The sequence below is a fragment of the Chaetodon trifascialis genome, chromosome 8 (assembly GCF_039877785.1).
Source record: "Chaetodon trifascialis isolate fChaTrf1 chromosome 8, fChaTrf1.hap1, whole genome shotgun sequence".
NCBI classification, from domain to species: Eukaryota; Metazoa; Chordata; class Actinopteri; order Chaetodontiformes; family Chaetodontidae; genus Chaetodon; species Chaetodon trifascialis.
In genome coordinates this window covers 15,267,580-15,278,663 of record NC_092063.1, presented here as the reverse complement: position 1 = coordinate 15,278,663, position 11,084 = coordinate 15,267,580, and the positions used below count along the sequence as shown (strand labels likewise).

Below are 11,084 nucleotides of genomic sequence, written 5' to 3'. Positions count from 1 at the left end.
GGCTAAAATGTCCCCCTCTGTTCAAAAATGGGATTTGCTTATTGTTATATAACTTGGCTGTTTTAGTTTCACCCTGCAGAATGATGTATGCACATTTTCACATTCATCGGCCCAAGGGGGATTCATTTGAAATCTGAGGTTAACACACATTTTGTGGCATCTCAACCAGCTCGAAAGCCATACCAGACACATTATTATTCAATCAAGAGGACTTAAAACGTGTCTTGAGAAGACAAAAACATACTCCAGTAAGAGTAAAGATTATTATGAATTAAATAGACGAGTAAATTACTTAAGCAAACCTATAAGGTTGCTCATTTAAAATGATGATGAGAGCAGGGTGGGTCATAACCCGGCGGCTATTCTCAATGTTTCTACATATGTAATATTTTAAATAGCTGTCTATGTTTGTGAGAGTTAGATGGGGAGAGCACAGATATGGTCTCATCTCATCTAACCGCTAAGCCTTGGAGAGAATACATAATCAGCCTGTTTCCCAACAATTTCTTACATACAGTGCTGAGTCAAGGAAGATATAATATTAGCTGCAGCAGTGTTTCATAATCATGTTCTGTGCACACAGAATAAGTAATCTATACAAAAACTGACTCTATTGACTCTGACTCCCCTTAAAAATCTAAATTAAAGTCCAAAAACAAGTATAGGCTACTTATTTGAAACGTACTTATTTTGAAAGCCATGAGCAGAGCCCGGAAGTAGAATTCTTCTGAGGTCTGCTCAGCCAGCCCTTTCCACATGCGCACGGAACACACACGCGCCCGCGCGCACAGCCGCGTCAGGTCTGAGCTCCGCCTCATCTTGAAGCTCTGTAACTTTTCATCAATGATTTACTGACTTGAAGTCGACCTTCCTCCGTGACCGTCTGAAATAAAAATAAACAGCTGACCTCAGATCGGCTTCAGCGGGAGCTTCCTGCAGCTCTGTCAGCGCTGTGCTTTGAGGGTCGTCAGTGTCCTGAGCCCAGCGCACCGCCTGCACGCTGATCTCCTCATCCTCTGCACACAGGTGAGCAAACTGCGCTGCGTTCACACCGACAGACCCCGTTTTCTGTGTCGTGTCTGTTTATTCCTGAGTTACAGAGGTTATTTTCTGTGTTTGGGAGAAACCATGAAGCAGGATATTTATAGATTCTCACTCTTCAGTATTTTTAAAAGTTGTCATGCTTAATAAGTTACTATCAGCCTTATTGTTGCGCTTTACAAAACAAATATTTGACATATTCTAAAGCAGACGTGATATCTGACACACTTACTGAGTTTCTAATGACCTCGGGTGATTGATCTCCCCATGATATCACTGTTAGTCTATGCAGAGATCAGGCTGTGATCAGTTTTGATCTGATTCTCGTCAGATTTCGTTGCTCCTAAAATCTGTGCCGACAAATTCGGTCCACTCTTATTCAGATCACCAACTTGTCTTTTGTTTTCTTAATGAAAAATTGTAATAATTGGAAAAAGCTCAGTAGCTAAAACGTGAGTAGACATACTCACTTGTGGAAGATCAAAAAGTGAAGTGCATGATGGTGTTAAATACCTGCAGACATGTCCTCTTTGTATCTTTATTGATTACTATTCCTCTGCTGTGAGGTCTCAGATTAATTCATGTTGACTTCTACTCAACAGTCTATTCAAGAGGTGGATTTTATTTTTAACCTCGCTGTTGAGTCACTATAAAAGAAAAATCCAGAATGCTATGTGTCCATTTACTCTTCACGTTGTTTGAATTTTGTGTAAATCAGGTTCATCTGTCAGGTTCATATGTCAATATTTGTTTTATTCATTTGGATATCAGTGTGGAAAAACTGCTATGAACATGGATCCAACTTGGTTAAATGGATTTTACAGAATGGAAAGAAGTCAGCAATGACAGTGTAGATTGGCAGCACGGCTCAAGAAATAATGTGTTTAATCCAAAACGGGACTAAAGATGCTTATATGATTTAGATCTCCGGTTGTAGCATAAGGTTCAGAAGATTCTTATTAACCTCCTAATGTCATTAACGTAAAGGATAGGCAGCTAAGTCATGGATAAAATCTTTAATTACTGCAGGATAATTCTGTCTATAAATAGATAAGCAAGCCTGGAACTCATGAAGAAAAATTAAATGAGAGTAACTCATTTGGGACTTCTGTTTCATTTGCCTGTGTGTGTGCGTGTGTGTGTGCGTGAGAGAAAGGGAGACCTTGGTCATCCCGTATGTTTTGACAGATATGAGAATGACACAACAATATTTACCATGTAAACGTGTTCACTGATACAGTCATTATATACACACACACACACACACACACACACACACACACACACACACACACACACACACACACACAATCACAGAATATATACACAATGTTCTTCATTGTGTTTCTGTTGCTCCAACATCTTACAAACTAGAAGTACCAGCTCTTCAGGATCGCACTGAGGTAAGCAGTTGGTAGGGAAATTCACACACACACACACACACACACATACACGCACGCACGCACGCACGCACACACACACACACACACGACTTCACGGCTCCTGAGAAAAGCGTCTTATGTGAAATGAGAAGAGGTTGAAGGGATGATGGTTCTGGGACCCTCACTCCCTGCTCTCCTCTCACAGGTCTGTCAAACCCTGATGCTGGAGCTCCAGTCGGGGTGGAATGGATAATGGCCATGGCACACAGTAATGTGAGTGTGTTTTAGGCTTCATACTCAGAGAATCACCCGTTTATGCTTTTGGGCCGGAGGCCTGTTCGACCATGTGACAGCAAATCTGCCCACAGCCGAGTTTCAATTCCATTTTTTAATAATTCCTTTTAGAAAAGGTTGTTTGTTCATCAAATGTCTGTGAGCCAATGATTATGAGCAGTACATCCAGGATGTGGATTTTTCCTGGAACAAATGAAATATATCAAACGAATGATTTTATTTATCAGCTGTTCTCTAATTACGCAGAGATCATGTAATATGAGGCAATGTGACTCTGACCATATGATCATTATAATGCACGATAGTGTTGAATGGGGGCAAAAGAAGATAGTTTACTATTTTCCCACTGTTGTGGTATTTCAGCATGGGCAAGCAAGCTTTCAAGAATGACCTCAAACGGATGGTAATGATGGACACAGAAATAGGATTTACTACTGCGAACATGGACTCCATTATGTTGAGTGATGCTCATGTTGTATGTTGTATAAAATGAATGAAAGTGACAGTTAAATCGCAGTGCTTCGTGGTTTGTGTGTCTCTTTAGATAAATGAACACCGGGTGTGGTTTTCTTTCTGCTGCTGACTTGTTCTGTGTTTACTTGTCCTCCAGCAGCGGTCACCATCCTCCTCTCCTCATGATGATGTCAACCTGGGGCCTTCAGCAAACCCACAGTCAGCACCATGTTGATCTCTTCACAGTCATATTATTTTGCTAAGGCATACAGCTAAATGTGGATTTCCATTGCTGATGAACAGATAGTCTTGTGGTTTATATTTTATATTCTATAAAGTGTAGAGTCCTAAAGGGGGAAGTCACTTTTTGCCACATTACTGTTTGTTTTTTACAAGTAGCTTTTCCACCATTTGTAAGATGCCACAAATAAAATGCTTCAGTGGCTGTTGTGTAATTTTGTCTGCCAAACAGTACGATGCATTTAACAGATTACTCTCTTTTCTTGCGTCAGTGCCAGGCCCACCGACTTTGACTTCTTGGCTGTCATTGGCAAGGGGACGTTCGGAAAGGTAACGCTGAAAAAATTACTTTTTTATCTACCTACATCTCTTTTTGTTGAATGTATAGTGTGCTTTTCTTTCAGCTGCTTCCTCGTTGTAACTCATTCGGGTCACATTCACCGGCACGGACTGCCCAGTGAGAGCTGGGCTGAATGACACAGGGTGGCGTTAAGGAATTATAATGCTAATAATTAATTTAATGCTGGGTGATAGAGATGAAGAGTTATTCTTTCTGGACCTGGTTCACAACAGCAGTTTTTATTGTACTGACCTTGTTACTGACAGAAGAGCTGTTGCTGACATTGCAGACAGGGTCAGAGAGAGTCTACCTGCTGACTACTGTCTGATCAAAATGTGCTGCCTGCTTCATGAATCATTAACTTTACAGTCTGCTGAGGCCTCTTGAGGTGACCTGAACATCATCCAGGAGAGCAGCACAGTACTAGAAAACAAAACAGCAGCAGAGCTTCACATACTAGCAGCTCTCGTTGATTACGCTCCTTTGTTGCCAGGTTTGTGTTTCTTATGTGAAATGTTAACCTGCGGGGGAATTTCAGATCTTTTTTTTTTTTATTTGTATCGACACACGTCTCAGATTTCTCAGTATCATCTGTTTCCACAGATCACATATCTGTGTTGTGTGCGCCGCTCTCAGCGGGGCTCGATGTAATGTCCTGACGGCAGTGTGTCGAGATGGTGGCGCAGACTGTGTTTACCAAACAAACCGCTAACAAGCAAACCTTCATGCAGGTCCTGCTCGCCAAGCTCAAAGCCGACAACAAATTCTACGCCGTCAAAGTGCTGCAGAAGAAAGTCATCCTGAAGAAAAAAGAGGTATCTTAAAAAGGATAATGGAGAGTTTTGATTTCAAATGAAACTTCCTGTTTTAATCCCCTCAGAGCAAATTGTTCAGAAAAATACAAATGTTGCCTTTAAACATATGAGCTGATACAAATGTACCAACCACAAACTCTCCATATGATGTCTTCAGTGGTTTAATAGACATAATTTTTTGGAGAGATGATGATCAGAAAATCAATAAAGGTAAATGTATTTGAACTGCACGGGGCTCTGGTGTTCCAGCTGAAGCGAGTGAAGTTGGAAACTATCAGCCGAGAGGAAAATGTGCGTGAATATCTGTCAGTGTTGTTAGTAAACAGTGTTTTTGACCCAGCAACATGATGAGAATCTTATCTAATCTTCAGCTTGGTCTGTACAAAGATCAGATTTTACAACTCCTGGAAAATAAATGGAGCCACTTCTGTGAGAGAGTATCTGATCACACTCACTTCATGTGGAGTGTTTGCCTCTGCTGAAGTGTTACGTGGTGTTTATAAAAGAAGTGGTCGCTCTTTCGTTCTTCTCCTTCAGTCTGTCTAACTTTCAGAAACTTTAATTAAAACTTGTGGGAGTCATAGAGGTCGGATGGCTACGGTGACCTTTGTTTCCTGACTGACTCATCGTGGGTCAGATTCTCGCCTCCTTTAGTTTTTGCACGTTTGTTCCTCGTTCACAGGCTAATTATTGTTATGATTAAAGATTCAGTCTTTCCCTCAGACATTTGGTCTCATCAGAGAGGAGGAGAACGTGCAACAGCATTTAGACAATTATTACACTCTCAAACTTAGATATTTTCTTAATATATATATATAATATATATATATTAATATATATAATATATATAATATTTTCTCTTCAGTTGTTGTGATACTTTTGTGCTATAAATTATCTTATCTAACATTATTGAACTAAGAAATTAACAAGTAAATTGTCCAAAAATTTTTTTTTGCATCAACATCAGATAATACAAGATGGCCAAAACATCAAAACAGAACCAGCTTTTCCCCAAACTGCCTATGTTTCTAACTTATTTTTCTCTTTTGTCTCTTTAGCAAAAGAACATCATGGCAGAGAGAAATGTGCTGCTGAAGAGCCTCAAACATCCGTTTCTGGTTCGGCTGCACTACTCCTTCCAGACCCCAGAGAAGCTCTACTTTGTCCTTGACTATGTGAATGGGGGAGAGGTATGTGTCTTAAACTGAATGAATAAACACACGAGCATTGGAAGCATGTTTCTATGCCGTGAAATTAAAGGTGATGCTTCAGTGGAATTGTTTTAGTCCTTCCTGAAATGAGCCGAGTCTTAGTATTGACAGAGATTGGTTGCAACAGATTGGAGCGGTGATGTCACATTTATTGACTAAATTAAAGTTTATTTTGTTAACCATGTTCATTTTCATATAGTACACATTTCCTATCATAAAGGCCATTGTCAACATGATTAAGACCTTGTAGACTTTACAGTGTGTGTCCTCTGCTTTGACCGCACATAGATTAATCAGTAACCTCCTGGTAGACAGGAAGCAACAGGATTTCCACCTTTATTAAACAATATTAGCAGCACTGCTGCTTCCATCAGAAAGATGCTGCTAATCATCTCACTTATGGTTTCATTTGTACATTTGTATAATTGTACTAAACTGTCACTAATACATGGACAGAACCAGGCTGTTAGCTAAGCTAGGCTAGCCTCAGCCAGTAGACCTGCTTTCAAACACAGATCCTGGTTGAAAGTACTTTTAATTAAAATCTATTATGTAAAATAATCTCTCCCGATGCTTCCCTGGGTTTCTTCCTTCTTTCTGTCACTTTGCCGGTCTCTTCATCCCTCAGTTCTCTGTCCAAAAAGCTTCTTTATAGACTGAACAGAATTTGAATTTCTCCGTCTATCCTCTTCATTTCTATCCATCCACTCATCCTTCTCTCTCTCCTTCTGTCTCTCTCTAGTTGTTCTTTCACCTGCAGAGAGAGAGGTGTTTCTCAGAGCCCAGAGCGAGGTTCTATACAGCCGAGGTAGCGAGTGCTATTGGCTATCTTCACTCTCTCAACATCGTTTACAGGTCAGACCAACTGATGTATGCTTATTAAAATACCCCAAACCATTATCTATTACACCCAAACTGCAGAGGCTCAGGATTTTGCTTTAAATTCACTTCAGTTAAACTTTTACATCGTTTTCACTTATGTCTGTTGCAGAGATCTGAAGCCAGAGAACATTCTCTTAGACTCTCAGGTGAGTCAGATTTGTTTCTGTAAACTTCAGCTCTTCCATATGTTTTCATCTTTATTGTAGTGATTGCAGTTATACGCATGTGAGTGAAATGTAAACACGAGCTCCTGCTTGTGTTTTGTGCATACAGGGCCATGTGGTGCTGACAGATTTTGGGCTGTGCAAAGAAGGCGTAGAGCCAGAGGGAACCACCTCGACTTTCTGTGGAACTCCAGAGGTGAGTGAAAAATATACTGTACGAACAGGAAAAAGACGTTAGATGACTTATCTGTCAGACAACATATGATATATCAGACATGATTAGGTTTGGAGTGCAGAGGACTTCTTAGTCCAAATCAATTAACAGATGACAACAAAGTGACATAAAAGTAACCTTTGGTTAACTTGTAGTCTAGTTAGAGAAGGCAGTCGAAGGCGGTTTACATTCTTTTTGTCCTCCATTCTCAACTTTTCTGTCTTTTCTGTCTGTCTCTGTCTGCCTCTCTGTCTGCAGTACTTGGCACCAGAGGTTCTTCGTAAGGAACCGTATGACAGGACAGTGGACTGGTGGTGTCTGGGAGCAGTGCTCTATGAGATGATCTACAGCTTGGTATGTGTGTGTGGCTTCATGTTAGACTACAGCACAGTAAATTTTGTCTGCAAAGTCAACATTTCCACCTGAGGATGGTGCTAAAGGAAACCTCGTGGAGTGTCCAGAAGAGACAGAGCTCAGCTTCTAGGGATCATGCAGGTGCTCAGCAAATTTTATGGAAAGTACAGATTGGCCTGATGGTGGTGCTAGAGAGAGGGTCATAGCATCACTAAAATATTAGGATTTATTCTTCTGTGGCACCATCAGGTCAAATTTTGATTTTGTCCAATAACTTAGTTGAATATTTTTGGCAGTATACTAGCAAAATTTAGCACATTCCCATGTTTTTCAGTGGTAATTAGCATATATTGGCATACTAACACACTAAACTAAGATGGTGAATATGGTAAACATTACTGTATCTGCTAATTATCAGCATGTTAACACACTGATGTGAGAGAACAGTCTCACAGCCTGCTAGCATGCCCACAGACTTTTGTCTTGTTTACACGTATAGAATATGTCTACTTGCATTTATGTTGTTGTCAATGAATTTGTAGCTCTTTTCCATTTTTAGCTGCTCAGGTCATAACACAGATCTACAATACCAGCTGTAGATTCCTGTTAGCAACCACAAACAATGAAGACAAGATTAAGAATACTGTGTCATGGTCTGAAGAAGAGAGAACATGAATTTCTGCTTCATCACAAGTGGACATATCTAAAGAAACTGGAACTGAAACTGCTATATTTAGCTGCATTGTGTAATGTTATACTAATGATGTTTGTACTCATCCTTCTGCTTCAGCCTCCTTTCTACAGCCGTGACGTCAGTGAAATGTACGACGGGATCCTCCACAAGCCACTGCCGCTGCCTCCAGGAAAGTCCGAGGCCATCACTTCTCTGCTGGTGGGTCTGCTGCAGAAGGACCAGCACAGACGCCTCGGGGCCATCGCCGACTTTGTGAGTGTGCCATGTTTAAAAGAAAAAAAAAAAAAGGTTTCAGAGTGTCTAGTCTCAGACAAAGGATGCTCTTCAAAGGACTGCTCCACCAAATTTAGCTTTAGTCGAGCACAAGGCTTATACCCTGTATAACCGAGCTGGGTCTTTTCTGAGAACAGATCTGCACCCAACCCCTCTGGGAAAATGTCAGAGTTTCTCATAATTTAAAACAGCATAAAAATTGTCGGAGTTTGTCCTCATAAATGTGTCTACATTCTTAATAGGAGGAGAACTATATACAGACACATATTGTAACTTTTCTTTCTTTGATTCACAGTTAGAAATAAAGAACCACACCTTTTTCTCTCCAATCAACTGGGACGACCTTTACCACAAGAGAATCACTCCTCCTTACAACCCTAATGTGGTGAGTTGTTTGACACTTTGCTCATGTCTTCTTAATTTTTGAAATCTGTTCCTGCACTTTTCTCAGCTGTGTGTGCAAGGTGAGACATCTGTGCACCCTCTTAAATATCTCCTCTGCACCTTCAACACTTTTTCCAGTGGTATCAGTCAACAAAAACTCCATCTTGCATTGTTTTCCAAATCTCAGTCTACATATTTTCTTAAATTCCTTAATCCTCTCCTTCAGATAAGCACACGACAACAGTTCTCCAGTGCAGCCTCTTTATAAGACCTCATAGTATTTACTTACATTTCCATGCAAGCAACTTCTTCTGACTTTTTTGTGTCTTTTTTTGAATCCCAAATTATCTCTCACCTCTCATATTCTGAAAATAATACTTAGAAATGAGGACATCTTGTCATGCTCTATCACTTACTGCACATAAATTGCGTCATCTTCCAGAGAGGCCCAGCTGACACTCAGCATATTGATCCAGAGTTCACCAGAGAAATGGTTCCTAACTCGGTGAGTCGAACCCCGGAGTTCAACGCCAGCAGCAGCTCCAGCAATGCCTTCAATGGGTTCTCCTTTGTCGGCAATGACGACAGCTTTCTGTGAGGCAGGAGCTAACTGTTCCAATGTTTGAACGGGGTGATTGATTTAATAAAGCAATCACACCTCTTTTGAGTTCAGAGCTCATGAAAATGAGAACGCCTCCTGTACCATTGCAGAAATCCCTCATGGCATCTGTGGTGTTTTACTTCTAGCAGGGATTTTCAGATTGTTCCCTTTGAGGGTGTAGCAGGAAGGGACCATGCCTGCAATGGAGACAGTTAAGTGTAAAATATGTAAAACTTTTTGCCTGGAAGTTGACTGACATGAACGTGTTACCAAATATACAGCGCTTGCAATAGTAAGAGCATCTCTAAGATGCAGTGCAAATTATCTTTATTCCATCAATTTGCAGTGGAATGAAGAGCACGTGAGGTTTTATAATTAAGGCTCTATTTCCTTGAAATGGGGTGCAGATGTAATGTCTTCTTTAAAGTCTCAAATACAATTTTTAGTTTTAGTTCTTTGCAATTCTGGTGATAACAGGCTTTGATGCTAACAAGGTGCAACCAGACACAGCTGGGCGCAATATGGAGGACGTGTTGAATACATTATTAGCTGGAGAAATGCAGAATCAGCAGGTGGAGTCAGAGTGAGCTTTGGTAATGACCAATCACATGAGCTCCTCTAGCAGTAACGAGTGAAGCAGAGTGAAGAGAGTAAAGAAACATCACTGTGAAGCATCTGAAGTTCCAAAATAAAAAATACACAATATCCCAAATATTAATCAAACCAAATGTAATAATATAAAATCAATGGAACAACCATGGTTCCAAAAAAGTCATTTACAAACAAACACTTTCCAGGCCTTTCCAGGATGCCCCTTTCATACCCAATCATGATACTGTCACCTGTTACCAGTGAACCTGTTTACCTGTGGAATGTTCCAAACAGGTGTTTTTGTGCATTTCGTAACTTTCCAGGTCTTTAGTTGCTTGTTTGAAATGTGCAGCATCAAATTCAGAATAAGTATATTTACAAAAATCAATGAAGCTGATGAGGTCAAACATTAAATATATCGTCTTTGTGCTGTTTTCAATTGAGTATTGAGTTTTGAGTAATTGAGTCAAAAAGGATCAGCAGGTTATCACATTCTGTTCTTTTATGTTTTAGACATCGTCCCAACCTTTTTGGAATCAGGTTTGTAGAATGAACAGACAGCTGATGTTTATCAGCAGGTGAGAATAAAAATGCAGGCTAATTAATAAAACATTTCAACTCTGTGTTCTTACATGTGGATGTTGTAATTGGAAACATCTTCATCTGACACATTAAAACCGGTATTTTGACGTGCATCAAACTGTAGTAGCCTAGCCAAGGAAAAGCTTGTGATTTGGGAGGGCTCTTTGTGTGTGTCTCCAGCCATGAAAGCCATGAAAATTGACCAGTGTCAGATCTATAAACTGGATTTATGCCTGTGGAAGACTGCATAAAAACTGTGTTTGCCCCAGCACTGGCTTTGAGCCTGCTGGGATATAGAGCCCTTAGTGTTGTCTGTCTGACTAATTTCATTTTTATAGAAAACAGATTTGAGTGAACGTTAATGTTAATGTTAATAACCTCAGGGTTCATGTGTGCTTTGAAATGGAATGAAAACCAAACGAAAAAGACGGTTAAATAACGAAACAAACAAACAAAAAAATAGTCTCATGCAAACCCACTAGAAAGAGTTGAGAAGAGTAACTGGGTTTGCTTTCTGTAACTGGGAAACTCCTCAAAATCTGTTTGTCTGGACATTGTTTTAGCCTGTA

General features: G+C 40.2%; 1 protein-coding gene across 3 annotated transcripts; it reads left to right on the top strand.

Annotated features, from left to right (window-relative positions):
• The first annotated feature begins 883 nt into the window (after positions 1-883).
• Positions 884-9,767, top strand: sgk2a (serum/glucocorticoid regulated kinase 2a). Of its 3 annotated transcripts, XM_070968135.1 has the most exons (14): positions 884-1,026; positions 2,416-2,444; positions 2,629-2,696; positions 3,328-3,389; positions 3,683-3,740; positions 4,482-4,565; positions 5,624-5,755; positions 6,519-6,631; positions 6,768-6,804; positions 6,932-7,018; positions 7,295-7,390; positions 8,181-8,336; positions 8,653-8,742; positions 9,184-9,767. In XM_070968135.1, exons 3-14 carry the CDS (start codon positions 2,676-2,678, stop codon positions 9,337-9,339), a joined length of 1,092 nt encoding a protein of 363 aa, XP_070824236.1. In that variant the 5' UTR covers positions 884-1,026; positions 2,416-2,444; positions 2,629-2,675; the 3' UTR covers positions 9,340-9,767. The 3 variants fall into 3 exon arrangements, with proteins under 3 accessions (XP_070824236.1, XP_070824237.1, XP_070824235.1); XM_070968136.1 differs by lacking the exon at positions 2,416-2,444 and having other exon boundaries at positions 3,331-3,389; XM_070968134.1 differs by lacking the exon at positions 2,416-2,444.
• Positions 9,768-11,084: the final 1,317 nt, after the last annotated feature.